Source organism: Oncorhynchus gorbuscha, linkage group LG08, assembly GCF_021184085.1.
Source record: "Oncorhynchus gorbuscha isolate QuinsamMale2020 ecotype Even-year linkage group LG08, OgorEven_v1.0, whole genome shotgun sequence".
Taxonomy (NCBI): Eukaryota; Metazoa; Chordata; class Actinopteri; order Salmoniformes; family Salmonidae; genus Oncorhynchus; species Oncorhynchus gorbuscha.
Genome location: NC_060180.1, coordinates 70259160 through 70277306, shown reverse-complemented (window position 1 = coordinate 70277306; position 18147 = coordinate 70259160). Strand labels below are relative to the sequence as shown.

The 18147-nt window shown below is 43.8% G+C and overlaps 1 protein-coding gene across 4 annotated transcripts in view; it reads right to left on the bottom strand.

Annotated features, from left to right (window-relative positions):
• LOC124042136 (abl interactor 1-like) overlaps positions 1-18147 on the bottom strand; it is a 46806-nt gene that overhangs the window by 5717 nt on the left and 22942 nt on the right. For 2 of the 4 annotated variants that reach the window (XM_046360503.1, XM_046360505.1), the window contains exons 3-8: positions 10998-11174; positions 6065-6079; positions 5605-5717; positions 5213-5353; positions 4118-4218; positions 3028-3240 (exon numbers count right to left, since the gene is read on the bottom strand). In XM_046360503.1, coding sequence (XP_046216459.1) covers positions 3028-3240; positions 4118-4218; positions 5213-5353; positions 5605-5717; positions 6065-6079; positions 10998-11174 — 760 coding nt within the window. The remainder of the gene's footprint in view (positions 1-3027; positions 3241-4117; positions 4219-5212; positions 5354-5604; positions 5718-6064; positions 6080-10997; positions 11175-18147) is intronic. The other 2 variants (XM_046360504.1, XM_046360506.1) reach the window with 1 other exon arrangement.

Here is an 18147-nt window from a genome sequence, read left to right as displayed (position 1 = left end):
CTGTTGAAATGACATCATTACAATCAGAAACTGTTGAAATGACATCATTATAACCAGAAACTGTTGAAATGACATCATTATAACCAGAAACTGTTGAAATGACATCATTACAATCAGAAACTGTTGAAATGACATCATTATAACCAGAAACTGTTGAAATGACATCATTATAACCAGGAACTGTTGAAATGACATCATTATAACCAGAAACTGTCGAAATGACATCATTATAACCAGAAACTGTTAAAATGACATCATTACAATCAGAAACTGTCATTTGAACTAGTTTTGTCCAGTTTTTCATGCTGGGAGAAACCACAAATAACATACTGTGTAATACTGCTGTATAGAACACTCAACTGTCTTCTGATAGGTGGCTGACATCAAATCAGTCACGTTTTTACCTTTATTTAACTAAACAAGTCAGTTAAGAACAAATTCTACATTTCCATCAATGATGGTCTAGGAACAGTGGGTTAACTGCCTTGTTCAGGGGAAGAACAACAGATTTTTCCTTTGTCAGCTCGGGGATTCAATCTTGCAACCTTTTCGGATAATAGTTCAACGCTCTAACCACTAGGCGACCGACACCGAATACAACAGGTATTCAGGTGGGTAGCACGTACAGTGAAATGCTTACTTACTACAAGCCCTTAACCAACAATGCAGTTGTTGGTTACATTATTTATTTATTTTATCCTAGAAATTGAAAAAATAAAAGACATAATTCAAAACAATTATAATTTAAAAAATATATATTATATATATATTTTTTAAATGTAAATAAAATAAATAAATATAAACATTAAAGTAAAATTATTTTTTAAAATGTGAATAAATAAAATAAAATGTAAAAATAATAATAATAATTGAAAAACAAATAAAACGAACAAATATTTAAAGAGCAGCAGTAAAATAACAATAGCGGGGCTATATACCTGGGTTACCGGTACAGAGTCAATGTGCGGGGGCACTGGTTAGTCAAGGGACACAATTCCTCCCTTCACTCTAACCCTGGTGTTATAACAGATTGTTCCCACCAAAAGGCATGACAGATTTTTACCCTTCATCTGGAGAGCTACTGGGTGTGCAGGCTTTTGATCTAACCCTGCAGCTCAGCATTCTGGGGAGATCTTGACAGCATGGTTACAGAGGCCTTCAGACAGTGTTCATACTCTTTGACTTATTCCTTTAAGAGACCGGAGTATGCAGCATTGGTTTCATGTGCACCTATATCAACTGACTACCTATATCAACTGACTACCTGTATCACCTGCCTACCTGTATCACCTGCCTACCTGTAGCAACTGACTACCTATATCAACTGACTACCTGTATCAACTGACTACCTGTATCAACTGACTACCTATATCAACTGACTACCTGTATCAACTGACTACCTGTATCAACTGACTATCTGTATCAACTGACTACCTGTATCAACTGACTACCTGTAGCAACTGACTACCTGTATCACCTGCCTACCTGTAGCAACTGACTACCTGTATCAACTGACTATCTGTATCAACTGACTATCTGTATCAACTGACTACCTGTATCAACTGACTACCTGTATCAACTGACTACCTATATCAACTGACTACCTGTATCAACTGACTACCTGTATCACCTGACTACCTGGATCACCTGACTACCTGTATCAACTGACTACCTGTATCAACTGACTACCTGTATCAACTGACTACCTGGATCACCTGACTACCTGTATCACCTGACTACCTGTATCAACTGACTACCTGTATCAACTGACTACCTGGATCACCTGACTACCTGGATCACCTGACTACCTGGATCACCTGACTACCTGTATCACCTGACTACCTGTATCAACTGACTACCTGTATCAACTGACTACCTGGATCACCTGACTACCTGTATCACCTGACTACCTGGATCACCTGACTACCTGTATCACCTGACTACCTGTATCAACTGACTACCTGTATCACCTGCGTGTTGGCCATTTGTGGTCATTTTATTTAACTAGGCAAGTCAGTTAAGAACAAATTCTTATTTTAAATGACAGCCTACCCGGACAAAGCTGGGCCAATTGTGCGCCGCTCTATGGGACTCCCAATCAGCCAGTTGTAATACTATCTAGCACTGAGGTGCAGTGCCTTAGACCACTGCACCACTTATACACAAGTGCCAGTGGAAAATCATGCTTATAGCTAAATAGTTAACTAGCCAGAAAGCCAGTTAAAAAAATAGTTAACTAGCCAGATAGCCAATTCAAAACATATTGTGTAGTTTGGCTGGTTATCTACTATAGTCAGTCCGTTGTCCTCTCACACAATGACTTTTCCAGGATTTTCACTGCAGACCAACAATTTGCTATAACTGGCCAAATAACTCACCAGCAATTATTATCAACAAATGTGTGAACATAAGCAAGGCTCGCTTTGATCTCAAAAAACTCATCTCGCGACTCCATGATTAAAAGACCCCCCCCCCGTGCCTATCAACGCAAGCTGACAATAATTATACTCTGATGTGCTCTGCAGAGACTAAGAGGACAGTGAGCAAAACATCACATCTGGAGGACACTTTGATCCAATTCTGATCGGAGTAGCCTAATTGTTTGATTTTTCCAATTCGGACAACTTAAATCTATAATCTGCTTGTCCAACAATGTATTTGATTTTCCCCGGGTAAGCAGACAAGCGTTGATGTGGAGCCCTGAAACATCGAGCTGCCTTCAGACACATAGACCAGTCACCCAAACTTGTCCACCTCTTATGGGTCAATGTTGTGTGTGTGCTGACAGAGATACTGACAGCCTTGGTTTGATGTCTGCGACGTTCGTCTTAAATCTCCTCGAGTCTGTCAGCTAATGTGGGCGTGTGTATTTCTGTCTTCCACTGCCCTGAATGTCCTCCTCTTTTAGCTGAAGTGAAAATGAGCTACCTCTATCCAGGACACACAGTAACCGGGCGGCCTATTGACGTTGTTCTTTGGTCAGACTCAACATTCCTTCAACCATAAAACTCCTTTCCATGGTCTTACCTGAGTTCTGGGGGTAGGCAGGGCCCCCGTTGAGGTGGGGCTGCTGGGACATGGAGAAATGGGAGCTGCCGGAGGGCGCCCGGCGGTAGGTACCCGTGGCCGACACCATGGAGGCTGAGGAAGTGGCTGAGTTGTGGCGGGAGACCTGTCGTGAGATGGTGCCAAACTGGGCCATAGGGATGGGACCCAGGCCTGGGCCTTGGTGGGCCGCTGCTGTGGTTGTTGAGGTGGGGAAAGGGGAGAGTTATAGGGAGAAAGAAGGTAGGGGAAGGAGAGTGAGTGAACTAGGGAACGAGAGAGGTAGAGAAGTATTTGGCTTTCAAATTCACTGAAGTCAACCTCAGGTCATTTGTTTATATGTGGATGGAAGAGACTCGGCTGTGACTAGAATGCCCGAGTACAACAACCAAACCAGCCAGAAAAAAATACTTCTATGGAAAGATATAATGTGCTGCCAAAATCTAATTAAAATATTCATCTCCATCAGGATCCAGATGGACAGCTGATGCATCATACGAGGCTAAAACAAACTGTCCAAAGAGATTTCACACTGACAGAACAAATAGGCTGCTAAGAAAAAACACTAGAGTTAAGTGCCTTGTTCAAGGGAACATCGACAGATTGTTCACCTAGTCGGCTCAGGGATTCGAACCAGCAACCTTTCGGTTGCATATTTTGACAAGCTGATACAATAAACAAACAAATGGCTTAGTTCAAGACAAACCAGAAGCAGACGAATAGAAGTAGGAGACGCAATACAGGACGGACAGCTAAATGCTAAGCTAACAAAGAAGCTACAATAACAGAATGGAAGGTTAAATGCTAAGCTAACAGAGAAGAGATGCTACAATAACAGAATGGAAGGTTACATTCTAAGCTAACAGAGAAGCTAAGGTAACAAAATGGAAGTCTAAATCCTAAACTAGGTGACCAGAGATGCTAGACCGAGAGAAATGCTAAATGCTAAGCTAACAGAGAAGCTACAATAATAGAATGGAAGGCTAAATGCTAAGCTAACATAGAAGCTACAATAACAGAATGGAAGGCTAAATGCTAAGCTAAACTGAAGGATATGTATTGCTTGGCTCACCTGGTCCCAGGCTGGGAGGGGAGGGCGTGGGCACGGCCAGAGGAACACTAATGCTGCTGCCACCGCTGTTCTCTCGCCCCCCGCTACCCCCACTGCTGCCACTACAGAGAGAGAGACAGTGAGCGAGAGAGAGAGACAGAGAGCGAGAGAGAGAGAGAGAGAGAGAGAGAGAGAGAGAGAGAGAGAGAGAGAGAGAGAGAGAGACAGAGAGTGAGACAGAGAGCGAGACAGAGAGCGAGACAGAGAGACACAGAGAGAGAGAGAGAGAGAGAGAGACAGAGAGAGAGACAGAGAGAGAGAGAGAGAGAGAGAGAGAGAGAGAGAGAGAGAGAGAGAGAGAGAGAGAGAGAGAGAGAGAGAGAGAGAGAGAGAGAGAGAGAGAGAGAGAGAGAGAGAGAGAGAGAGAGAGAGAGAGAGAATGAGAGAGGGAAATTGGGATGGGGAAGAGGTAAAAGAGAGAGTGATGGGGATAAGGAGATTAAAACAGAGGGATGGTGAGGGAAGAGAGGGTGTCAGACAACCTGTAATAATGGCAGCATGAGCTCCTACCACAGTTCAGCTTGCTTCTGTACAACATAATATGTCAGAAATAACATATCAAATGTGTGAGAGATGGTGTGTTTTAAATGTATTTTTCAGTGATCACAAGCTCCTCGACATACATCTGCTTTGATTATTAATGACAAAAATAGGTCAATAAAACAGGTCAAGGAAGTGTTGTTTGTTTCCTCCAATATGAAATGCGACCTTTGCTGTGCTGTTCAGACAGCTGTGACCAGTGGAAGGTTCCCAGCTGGGTAAAACAAACACACTAACACACACCTACCTACCTACCTACCTACCTACCTACCTACCTACCTACCTACCTACCTGCCTGCCTACCTGCCTACCTGCCTGTCTGCCTGTCTGTCTGTCTGTCTGTCTGTCTGTCTGTCTGTCTGTCTGTCTGTCTGTCTGTCTGTCTGTCTGTCTGTCTGTCTGTCTGTCTGTCTGTCTGTCTGTCTGTCTGTCTGTCTTTGGGTATGTGTGTGTCTGTCTATGTGTGTCTGTGAGTGAATGAGTGTGTATGTGTACTTGTGTGTGTGTGCAAGTAACCTATGTGTTCTGGGTCTCTGGTTGAGGGAGGCTGTGCGTGCAGGGCTGTGCTGACTGCCTAGTCGGGCAGGGCTGGTCATGTAGTCGTTGGGGACTGTTGGCGGCTTGACTGGCTCCAGGGTCTTATAGGAGGTGTTTCGCCTGGAGAGGACACACACACACACACACACACACACACACACACACACACACACACACACACACACACACACACACACACACACACACACACACACACACACACACACACACACACACACACACACACAGAGAATACTAAGTGCACGTCAACTACACAAGCTCACACACACACACACACGCACACAAACACACACACACGCACACACACGCACGCACGTACGTACACACACTTTAATTTCTGGACAACCTACCCAAGAGTTCCACGTCCAGCCATGGGCGGGCTTGGGGGCTTCTGTGTGGGCGGATTGGTCCTGGATAATGTCCCTCCTCCTCCTCCCCTCGTTGGTTGGTTGTTGCCTTGTTGCTATGAAAAAACAAAAAGACTCAGTCCTAGGTGGCCTACTATTACTAAAAGATTAATTAGTGGAAGTAGCCCATATACCGTATGGTGGAGCTTATGCGGAAACCTTTTGCTTAGTGTTTTAGAGTGTTGTGGCGGTAGGATGGATGGTCAATAACAAGGTCTGTGTATTGTTGGATTGATAATTAGATAGATCATTGGGAGACATCACAGGGACCTTATATTAGGACAATATCATGGGAAAAAAGGCTTTTAGAATGATGAATATAATGATACTGATGTCATGAAACAATGGTGATCTGGAGTAATGGGCCCAAAGCATCATGGGTAGGGAGAGAAACAACTCTTACCTTGGCTTTAAGCCACTGAGTGCAGGCAGTAAAAAGAGAGGAGAGACAAAAACAACAACATGCTCATTGGTTAACAGAAGAGACAGTAAGAACTACAGTAGTAACAGGTGTAATCATTGGTTAACAGAAGAGACAGTAAGAACTACAGTAGTAACAGGTGTAATCATTGGTTAACAGAAGAGACAGTAAGAACTACAGTAGTAACAGGTGTAATCATTGGTTAACAGAAGAGACAGTAAGAACTACAGTAGTAACAGGTGTAATCATTGGTTAACAGAAGAGACAGTAAGAACTACAGTAGTAACAGGTGTAATCATTGGTTAACAGAAGAGACAGTAAGAACTACAGTAGTAACAGGTGTAATCATTGGTTAACAGAAGAGACAGTAAGAACTACAGTAGTAACAGGTGTAATCATTGGTTAACAGAAGAGACAGTAAGAACTACAGTAGTAACAGGTGTAATCATTGGTTAACAGAAGAGACAGTAAGAACTACAGTAGTAACAGGTGTAATCATTGGTTAGAGCATGGCGCTTGTAACAGTAGTGGGTTCGATCCCGGGAGAACTAGAAGTAGTAACAGGTGTAATCATTGGTTAACAGAATTAGACAGTAAGAACTACAGCAGTAACAGGTGTAATCATTGGTTAACAGAAGAGACAGAGAGAGAACTGGGTGTAATCATTGGTTAACAGAAGAGACAGAACTACAGCAGTAACAGGTGTAATCATTGGTTAACAGAAGAGACAGTGAGAACTACAGGAGTAACAGGTGTAATCATTGGTTAACAGAAGAGACAGTGAGAACTACAGTAGTAACAGGTGTAATCATTGGTTAACAGAAGAGATGTAAGAACTACAGTAGTAACAGGTGTAATCATTGGTTAACAGAAGAGACATAAGAACTACAGTAGTAACAGGTGTAATCATTGGTTAACAGAAGAGCAGTAAGAACTACAGTAGTAACAGGTTAATCATTGGTTATTAGACAGTAAGAACTACAGCAGTAACAGGTGTAATCATTGGTTAACAGAAGAGACAGAGTAAGAAACAGTAGTAACAGGTGTAATCATTGGTTAACAGAAGAGACAGTGAGAACTACAGTAGTAACAGGTGTAATCATTGGTTAACAGAAGAGACAGAGAGAGAACTACAGTAGTAACAGGTGTAATCATTGGTTAACAGAAGAGACAGTGAGAACTACAGCAGTAACAGGTGTAATCATTGGTTAACAGAAGAGACAGTAAGAACTACAGTAGTAACAGGTGTAATCATTGGTTAACAGAAGAGACAGTGAGAACTACAGTAGTAACATGTGTAATCATTGGTTAACAGAAGAGACCGTGAGAACTACAGTAGTAACAGGTGTAATCATTGGTTAACAGAAGAGAAGGTAAGAACTACAGTAGTAACAGGTGTAATCATTGGTTAACAGAAGAGACAGTGAAAACTACAGCAGTAACAGGTGTAATCATTGGTTAACAGAAGAGACAGAGTAAGAACTACAGCAGTAACAGGTGTAATCATTGGTTAACAGAAGAGACAGTGAGAACTACAGCAGTAACAGGTGTAATCATTGGTTAACAGAAGAGACAGAGTAAGAACTACAGCAGTAACAGGTGTAATTATTGGTTAACAGAAGAGACAGAGTAAGAACTACAGCAGTAACAGGTGTAATCATTGGTTAACAGAAGAGACAGTGAGAACTACAGGAGTAACAGGTGTAATCATTGGTTAACAGAAGAGACAGTGAGAACTACAGTAGTAACAGGTGTAATCATTGGTTAACAGAAGAGACAGAGTAAGAACTACAGCAGTAACAGGTGTAATCATTGGTTAACAGAAGAGACAGTGAGAACTACAGTAATAAAAGGAAAGGTTCATCCCCAAATTGTTGCCACAAAGTTGGAAGCACATAATCATCTAGACTGTCATTGTATGCTGTTGACTGGAGCAGCTCTAGCAGGGTGGGAATTTGATGAACTGACTTGTTGGAAAGGTGGCACTATGTCGCTGACACATTGAAAGTCACTGAGCTCTTCAGTAAGGACATTCTACTGCCAATGTTTGTCTATGGAGATTGCATGGCTGTGTGCTCGATTTTATACACCTGTCAGCAACGGGTGTGGCTGAAATAGCCTAATCCACTCATTTGAAGGGGTGTCCACATACATTTGTTTATATAGTGTAGCTCGCTGATTAAGAGTCGAGAGGGAGATCTGACTTCTCTAATCAGCCAATACTGATCCTTATCAACGGCAGCTAACCATTATCTAGCTTCTGCTAATACCTGCTCCCTAATTCAGATAGTGCACAGTTCTGTCTGTCAAATGCCTGATTTAGATTCTACTGGAAGCTAGCTGTTGTTGTCAGTCAGTGAGTGAGTGAGTGGGGTCTAATACGTGACTTGGGTTTACAGTAACTGGTGACAGTCGACGAGTCTAAACGTTGCGAAGCTCGCTCGGCTGTCAGGGGGAAGTATCTGCCACTAGGGGCAACGGTCTGTCAGCAATGACTGGTGGGCGGGGGGGGGGCACGATAACTAGGGAGGAGAGGGGAGTGATTGGTTATTCAAGGTCCCGGGCAAGCCCCGAGGAGTCCTCCTGCCTCAACATGGAGGAAATAAGATATGGGGATGAGCTGTTCACACACACACACACCAATTTGTTTTGCTACTAAAGCTCAATGAGTGTGTATCATGAGACTAAGCCAAATGTGTGACTACGGTCTCTTTAGAATGTAGAGCAACAGATGTTAGAAGAACATCAACAACTCATTATCACAGAGTCACAGCCGGAGTAATAGAGACATTCCTTCATGCATAACACACCATGGAGACTATGAATATCAATGACAGACAGACAGACAGACAGACAGACAGACAGACAGACAGACAGACAGACAGACAGACAGACAGACAGACAGACAGACAGACAGACAGACAGACAGACAGACAGACAGACAGACAGACAGACAGACAGACAGACAGACAGACAGACAGACAGACAGACAGACAGACAGACAGACAGACAGACAGACAGACAGACAGACAGACAGACAGACAGACAGACAGACAGACAGACAGACAGACAGACAGACAGACAGACAGACAGACAGACAGACAGAGAATGAGAGAAGAGGTAAAAGAGAGAGTGATGGGGATAAAGAGATTAAAACAGAGGGATGGTGAGGGAAGAGAGGGTGTCAGACAACCTGTAATAATGGCAGCATGAGCTCCTACCACAGTTCAGCTTGCTTCTGTACAACATAATATGTCAGAAATAACATATCAAATGTGTGAGAGATGGTGTGTTTTAAATGTATTTTTCAGTGATCAGTGAGAGATGGTGTGTTTTAAATAAATGTATTTTTCAGTGATCAGTGAGAGATGGTGTGTTTTAAATGTATTTTTCAGTGATTAGTGAGAGATGGTGTGTTTTAAATGTATTTTTCAGTGATCAGTGAGATATCCAAGGGAGAGAGAATCAAAGATGAAGACTGAGCCAGAACAGAGCTGAAAGATTATTTTCCCACAATTCATGTGGGATATGATGGCGTCAGCACTTGGCCCAGATCAAGCTGCCTTTCTCTCTCTCTCACACACACTGGTCTACTTGTACACATACGAATGTCTCACACACACACACACACACACACACACACACACACACACACACACACACACACACACACACACACACACACACACACACACACACACACACACACACACACACACACACACACACACACACACACACACACACACACACACAAACACACACACACTCACACACACACACACACACACTAACTCCCTTACTAAAAGAGCAGTTTATTGATTAGCTTGATTGAATTAATGAAATTGTAATAACATGACCAGACAGTCCACTTACATGACTGTTCCACGTATGAATCCTGTGCTAATGATTTCCTCTGAGGGAAATACTACTACACATCGTAGGGAAGGACAACTGTGACCCCAGTGGATTAATTGCAATGAAGGATGTGAAGCCTGTCGTGAAACAGAAACCAGCACAGATACTGCAGTATTACAGACAGTATGAGGCACTAGATCAAATAGCTTTTATTGCTCCTGTCTGTAACCTGTACAAGTGAGTAGTGTGAAATGGAAGTTTTTTTTGCATGTCCCACTCAGAGTGGGGTCACAGCCAGGGAAGCAGCATTATTGACGGTGATCCTGGAGAAATTAGGGTTAAGTGCCTTGCTCAAAGGGGCAGACCAAACCCATGTTTTAACTCGTCAGCTCTGGGATTCAAACTAACAACCTATTGGTTACTGGCCCACCGCTCTAACCGCTAGGCTACCTTCCGCACACTAGGGCTGATGATGTCATGACTCCAGTCTGTTGCTTTTACTTTAAGGGGGAGTGGGGGACTCTTACTTTGACACTATGGTTATCTTCTTTAAAATACAGGAGACTCTTACTTCTTTAAAATACAGGAGACTCTTACTTCTTTAAAATACAGGAGACTATTACTTATTTAAAATACAGGAGACTCTTACTTCTTTAAAATACAGAAGACTCTTACTTTGACACCGTGGCTTCTACTTTAAAATACAGAAGACTCTTACTTCTTTAAAATACAGAAGACTCTTACTTTGACACCGTGGCTTCTACTTTAAAATACAGAAGACTCTTACTTTGACACCGTGGCTTCTACTTTAAAATACAGAAGACTCTTACTTTGACACCGTGGCTTCTACTTTAAAATACAGAAGACTCTTACTTTGACACCGTGGCTTCTACTTTAAAATACAGAAGAAGACTCTTACAGAAGACTCTTTGACACCGTGGCTTCTACTTTAAAATACAGAAGACTCTTACTTTGACACCGTGGCTTCTACTTTAAAATACAGAAGACTCTTACTTTGACACCGTGGCTTCTACTTTAAAATACAGAAGACTCTTACTTTGACACCGTGGCCCACGTCGTCCAGCAGTGTGTAGTCGATGGGCTTCCTGATGTACCGGACCGGCCGCTCAATGTTGCCGGGGGCAATGATCTTGTGCGTGCGCGACGTGTTCTTATTGGTGGTCAGGATGCCAATCTCTCGCCTCGCCACCTTCTCCTTGTGTATGTCCACCGTCTGGATGGAGGGATGGAGAGAGAAAGACATAGAGAGAGAAAGAGACAGAAAGGCAGACAGAAGGAGAGGATTAGAAACGAGGAAGGAGTGCTGTGACTTTACGCTGTCTGGTGTGTTTGTCAGAGATGTTTACTCCAGTCTCACATCATTACATTTAGCTATGCCTGTTTAATACCTTCATTAATTCATGTTTATGGCAGCATTAAGTAAGCTTATAAACGTTTTATACTGATGGACTAGAATGCCAGTATTTGATATTTAGTCACCGAGGACATAACAGCATTATTCATCCCTTAGAAGTTTAAATATACAGCTTCCTTCCAGTATTCTACAATCCTGGATCTGGGGACCGACAGTGAGCAGATTTTTGTTCCAGCCCAGTATTAAAGGGATACTGTGAGATTCTGGAATTTATCTGTGTGCAGTATGAAGGAAGTTAGTGGTAGTTTCACGAGCCAATGCTAACTAGCATTGCTACAGTACCTGCAGACTTCCAGTCATTGTGCTAATGCTAGTTAGCATTGGCTAGTGAAACTACACTTAACTTCTTTCATACTGCATGCAAACCCTTACGTGGGGGAGCCAACAACAACAACAAAAAATTGAAAAAGAATTGGGCATTTTGTCCGTACATCCACAGGCTATGGGATGGTAGTTAGCAAAGTTCACAGAGTGCACACAACACTAAATACTTCCTCCAAGCTAGCTAACCACTGTATTATAATTAAATCACAATGGATTAGCTAGTTTTCATGAAACAGCTGCCTGTGTTAACTACCGAGTTAGTGTCCTTAGCTATGTTGATGTTAGCTAGCTAGCGAATATGCTAACGTTAGCTAGCTAGCTAAACATTTGGCTATGGGCTGGCACTGGCAGTATGGGATTGTGGAGAGTGAATTAAACTGTTTCTTTGTCATCTTGCTAGGTAGTTATCTAGCTGTGGCCATCTGGCTAAGAATCAACAAGGCCTTTCGACAAAATAGCAACATATGCTCAGATTTGTGTATTTATTTCATTTAACCTTTTTCTAACTAGGCAAGTCAGATAGCTTGAAATCTTGACCATAAGCAATACGGATGGATATGCATTTGCCAAACAACGCTACTGTCACCTTCTGGTTTGGAGTATTTTAACAAGACTGAGTGGCTGAGGACTTCCAAGTTCTTTGCTGTGTGAACACAAAACAGATTGACTGACGACACTCTGTTCAGAGGTGCGAAGTACTGTTGGCAGGCAAACGTGTGTGTGTGTGTGTGTGTGTGTGTGTGTGTGTGTGTGTGTGTGTGTGTGTGTGTGTGTGTGTGTGTGTGTGTGTGTGTGTGTGTGTGTGTGTGTGTGTGTGTGTGTGTGTGTGTGTGTGTGTGTGTGTGTGTGTGTGTGTGTGTGTGTGTGTGACCCTGGGCAATGAGGCCACACTTCATTCACTATTCATCCAGCTGGGTTAAGTACTCTTTAGTGCTTCCCATTGCTGTAGGGGATAGAGATGGAGAACAAGTGTGAGATAAAGAGATCTTTAATAGACAGGGAGTTCATTTGACTCTCTGGATGACCTTATAAAGAAGTCCCTGAGTTGCTGCCACACAAACGTCTCTGTGTTCGATACTACACATTTGTGCTGTGTGATAAAAATAGCAAACATGGTCGTAACTTCTTTCCGGAGGAAACCAAATGGTCACGCCCAGATATAGCTGGAAACAGGCCCATTTCCTGTCGGAATCAGAGCGTGGGCTCACAAACTAAAAGTTCCTACAGAAAGAGGTTGGCAGAAGAGTGGGGCAACGGATAGAAAATGTTGACAGAAGATGAGAATGAGAGGACAGGAAAGAGAGGAAGAAATAAAGAAAGAAAAGAGATACTGAAAGGTTTAGCTTTGTGGTTAGAAGTGTGTTAGTTCTACTGTTATTGTTCAGTTGGTCGTTAAAGGGGCAGTTCTATATTCTCTGTAGATTGGATCTTCATTTGGTTGTATACCACAAACAGCACCGCCATTAGAGAAGAGCTGCTAAATCCTTTTGACCACTGATGAAAAGCTACTGTAACAGAGGTGGTTCTGTGAGCTCGTGTGATGAGTAACCTTAACATTGACGGGGCGGCAGCGTAGCCTAGTGGTTAGAGCGTTGGACTAGTAACTGGAAGGTTGCGAGTTCAAACCCCCGAGCTGACAAGGTACAAATCTGTTGTTCTGCCCCTGAACAGGCAGTTAACCCACTATTAATCATTGAAAATAAGAATATGTTCTTAACTGACTTGCCTAGTTAAATAAAGGTTAAAAAAATATAAAAAAATGATGTTTGCTGCCGGGGCTAATTGGGCTTTAGCTCAGAGGGTGGCGATCTGGGTTCGATATCAGGTGATCTGCGTTTAATATCAGGTCAGTCCACGCTTATCTGTTGAAAACACATTCAACCAGAAGTTTGTGTACAGATGGCTTTGAGAGTGTCTAGAGTGTCTGCAATCTAACTTTTGAGGGTACAACTCTCTCTCTAGCAATCTCTTCACTCTGGTGTAATCTCTTCACTCTGATAAACATCTGGCTGGTATTTAAAAGGCTGTTATCTCCCAGGAACAGACAGCAGCTACGCTCCGAGAACAACCAGCCAGCACATCACAGAACATATGTTACATTGCCAAAGCAAGTGAAATAGATAGCAAACAAAAGTGAAATAAACAATTAAAATTAACAGTAAACATTACACTCCAAAATAATAAAGACATTTCAAATGTCATATTATGTGCAAATAGTTAAAGTACAAAAAGGTAAAATAAATCAACATAAATATGGGTGTTTGTTCTTCACTGATCGCCCTTTTCTTGGCAAAAGTATTGCTTCTGTAATGGCACACTGTGGTATTTCACTCGGTAGATATGGGAGTTGATCAACGTTGGATTTGCTTTCAAATTATTTGTGGGTCTGTGTAACCTAAGGGAATATGTGTCTCTAATATGGTCATACATTTGGCAGGAGTTTAGGAAGTGCAGCTCTCTCTCTCTCTCTCTCTCTCTCTCTCTCTCTCTCTCTCTCTCTCTCTCTCTCTCAAAATTCTGGGTATGTCTTTGGATGGGAAATGTTGAGGATGAAGTCAAATTCATCTCTATTGTACCAACAAACAAACAATAAATAAACAATTCTGGAGCCCTATTCTGTTGGTCAAATATAAAAGTCTAATAATTAGTTTAATTATCAACCCAAAATTCATGACAAACACTGGATTAGGTTGCATATCAAAATTTCTGGAATCATTCCTGCTTGGACATTGTTAGATGTAACAATGTATTTAATGAGTACCACGTCAGTACTCTATTACACTTCTTAAGAAGTACTGTGAATGAATTTATTAGATGATTACACATGATTCTATGTTTCTATTTGGTTATTGGATCTCGACCCAATCATCTCGACACAATCATCTCGACCCAATCATCTCGACCCAATCATCTCGACCCAATCATCTCGACCCAATCATCTCGACCCAAACCCAGTGGCATCGGGGGAAACACTGAAGACTGGAGCCCTGGAGAGGATTTGGCCAAATCACTTCCAATGACTGTTCCAATTGCGAACGCAGCCTAATCCTTCTACACCGAGAAGGCGATGACAAGGCTAGTGGGTCGTCATAGAGATGGAGGAATCGGTCAGTCATGGAAACGATGAATGAGTTCATCAGGGGACTGTTGAAAATCTATGAGTCAAAGTAAAGGGGGGTGAATCAAGGACAGATGTGTGAACGGAAACCTTGGTCAGAGTAAAGGGGGTGGGGGGTGAATCGAGGATAGATGTGTGAACGGAAACCTTGGTCAGAGTAAAGGGGGTGGGGGTGTATCGAAGATAGATGTGTGAACGGAAACCTTGGTCAGAGTAAGGGGGGTTGGGGGTGAATCGAAGATAGATGTGTGAACGGAAACCTTGGTCTGTCATGTTTTGTCTTATATTGTCTTGTCATTTTGCTTTTCCCTCTGTTCGTTTTCCCCCTGCTGGTCTTTTTAGGTTCGTTCCCCTTTTTCTCTCTCCTTCCCTCTCTCTCTTCTCTCTATCGTTCCGTTCCTGCTCCCAGCTGTTCCTATTCCCCTAATCAATCATTTAGTCTTCCCACACCTGTTCCCTATCTTTTCCCCTGATTAGAGTCCCTATTTCTCCCCTTGTTTTCCGTTTCTGTCCTGTCGGATCCTTGTATATTGTTCACCGTGCTGTGTCTTTGTATCGCCCTGTCGTGTCGTGTTTCCCTCAGATGCTGCGTGGTGAGCAGGTGTCTGAGTCTGCTACGGTCAAGTGCCTTCCCGAGGCAACCTGCAGTTTATGATCGAGTCTCCAGTCTGTTCTCGTCATTACGAGTGGAATTGTTCTTTATGCTTTATTTACCGCTCCGATTTGTCTAGGAGTATTGAAGATTTACTTTACTGGATTAAAGACTCTGTTTTCGCCAAGTCGCTTTTGGGTCCTCATTCACCTGCATAACAGAAGGATCCGACCAAAGAATGGACCCAGCGACTACAGACGCTCGTAACACTGCCGTCGAGATCCAAGGAGCCATGCTCGGCAGACACGAGCAGGAATTGTCTGCTGCTCGTCATGCCGTGGAGAACCTGGCCGCTCAGGTTTCCGACCTCTCTGGACAGTTCCAGAGTCTTCGTCTCGTGCCACCTGTTACTTCCTGGTCTGCCGAGCCTCCGGAACCTAGGGTTAATAACCCACCTTGCTACTCCGGGCAGCCCACGGAGTGCCGCTCCTTTCTCACCCAGTGTGATATTGTGTTCTCTCTCCAACCCAACACATACTCTAGAGAGAGAGCTCGGGTTGCTTACGTCATTTCACTCCTTACTGGCCGGGCTCGAGAGTGGGGCACAGCTATCTGGGAGGCAAGGGCTGATTGTTCTAACAATTACCAGAACTTTAAAGAGGAGATGATTCGGGTTTTTGACCGTTCAGTTTTTGGTAGGGAGGCTTCTAGGGCCCTGGCTTCCCTATGCCAAGGTGATCGATCCATAACGGATTACTCTATAGAGTTTCGCACTCTTGCTGCCTCTAGTGACTGGAACGAGCCGGCGCTGCTCGCTCGTTTTCTGGAGGGACTCCACGCAGTGGTTAAAGATGAGATTCTCTCCCGGGAGGTTCCTTCCAGTGTGGACTCTTTGATTGCTCTCGCCATCCGCATAGAACGACGGGTAGATCTTCGTCACCAAGCTCGTGGAAGAGAGCTCGCGTCAACGGTGTTTCCCTGCTCCGCATCGCAACCATCTCCCTCCTCTGGCTCAGAGACTGAGCCCATGCAGCTGGGAGGTATTCGCATCTCGACTAAGGAGAGGGAACGGAGGATCACCAACCGCCTGTGCCTCTATTGCGGACTTGCTGGACATTTTGTCAATTCATGTCCAGTAAAAGCCAGAGCTCATCAGTAAGCGGAGGGCTACTGGTGAGCGCTACTACTCAGGTCTCTCCATCTAGATCCTGTACTACTATGTCGGTCCATCTACGCTGGACCGGTTCGGGTGCTACATGCAGTGCCTTGATAGACTCTGGGGCTGAGGGTTGTTTCATGGACGAAGCATGGGCTCGGAAACATGACATTCCTTTCAGACAGTTAGACAAGCCTACGCCCATGTTCGCCTTAGATGGTAGTCATCTTCCCAGTATCAGATTTGAGACACTACCTTTAACCCTCACAGTATCTGGTAACCACAGTGAGACTATTTCTTTTTTATTTTTCGTTCACCTTTTACACCTGTTGTTTTGGGTCATCCCTGGCTAGTATGTCATAATCCTTCTATTAATTGGTCTAGTAATTCTATCCTATCCTGGAACGTTTCTTGTCATGTGAAGTGTTTAATGTCTGCCATCCCTCCCGTTTCTTCTGTCCCCACTTCTCAGGAGGAACCTGGCGATTTGACAGGAGTGCCGGAGGAATATCATGATCTGCGCACGGTCTTCAGTCGGTCCCGAGCCAACTCCCTTCCTCCTCACCGGTCGTATGATTGTAGTATTGATCTCCTTCCGGGGACCACTCCTCCTCGGGGTAGACTATACTCTCTGTCGGCTCCCGAACGTAAGGCTCTCGAGGATTATTTGTCTGTGTCTCTTGACGCCGGTACCATAGTGCCTTCTTCCTCTCCGGCCGGGGCGGGGTTCTTTTTGTTAAGAAAAAGGACGGTACTCTGCGCCCCTGCGTGGATTATCGAGGGCTGAATGACATAACGGTTAAGAATCGTTATCCGCTTCCCCTTATGTCATCAGCCTTCGAGATTCTGCAGGGAGCCAGGTGCTTTACTAAGTTGGACCTTCGTAACGCTTACCATCTCGTGCGCATCAGAGAGGGGGACGAGTGGAAAACGGCGTTTAACACTCCGTTAGGGCATTTCGAGTACCGGGTTCTGCCGTTTGGTCTCGCCAATGCGCCAGCTGTTTTTCAGGCATTAGTTAATGATGTTCTGAGAGACATGCTGAACATCTTTGTTTTTGTCTACCTTGACGATATCCTGATTTTTTCACCGTCACTCGAGATTCATGTTCAGCACGTTCGACGTGTTCTCCAGCGCCTTTTAGAGAATTGTCTCTACGTGAAGGCTGAGAAGTGCTCTTTTCATGTCTCCTCCGTTACTTTTCTCGGTTCCGTTATTTCCGCTGAAGGCATTCAGATGGATTCCGCTAAGGTCCAAGCTGTCAGTGAGTGGCCCATTCCAAGGTCACGTGTCGAGTTGCAGCGCTTTCTAGGTTTCGCTAATTTCTATTGGCGTTTCATTCGTAATTTCGGTCAAGTTGCTGCCCCTCTCACAGCTCTTACTTCTGTCAAGACGTGTTTTAAGTGGTCCGGTTCCGCCCAGGGAGCTTTTGATCTTCTAAAAGAACGTTTTACGTCCGCTCCTATCCTCGTTACTCCTGACGTCACTAGACAATTCATTGTCGAGGTTGACGCTTCAGAGGTAGGGGTGGGAGCCATTCTATCCCAGCGCTTCCAGTCTGACGATAAGGTTCACCCTTGCG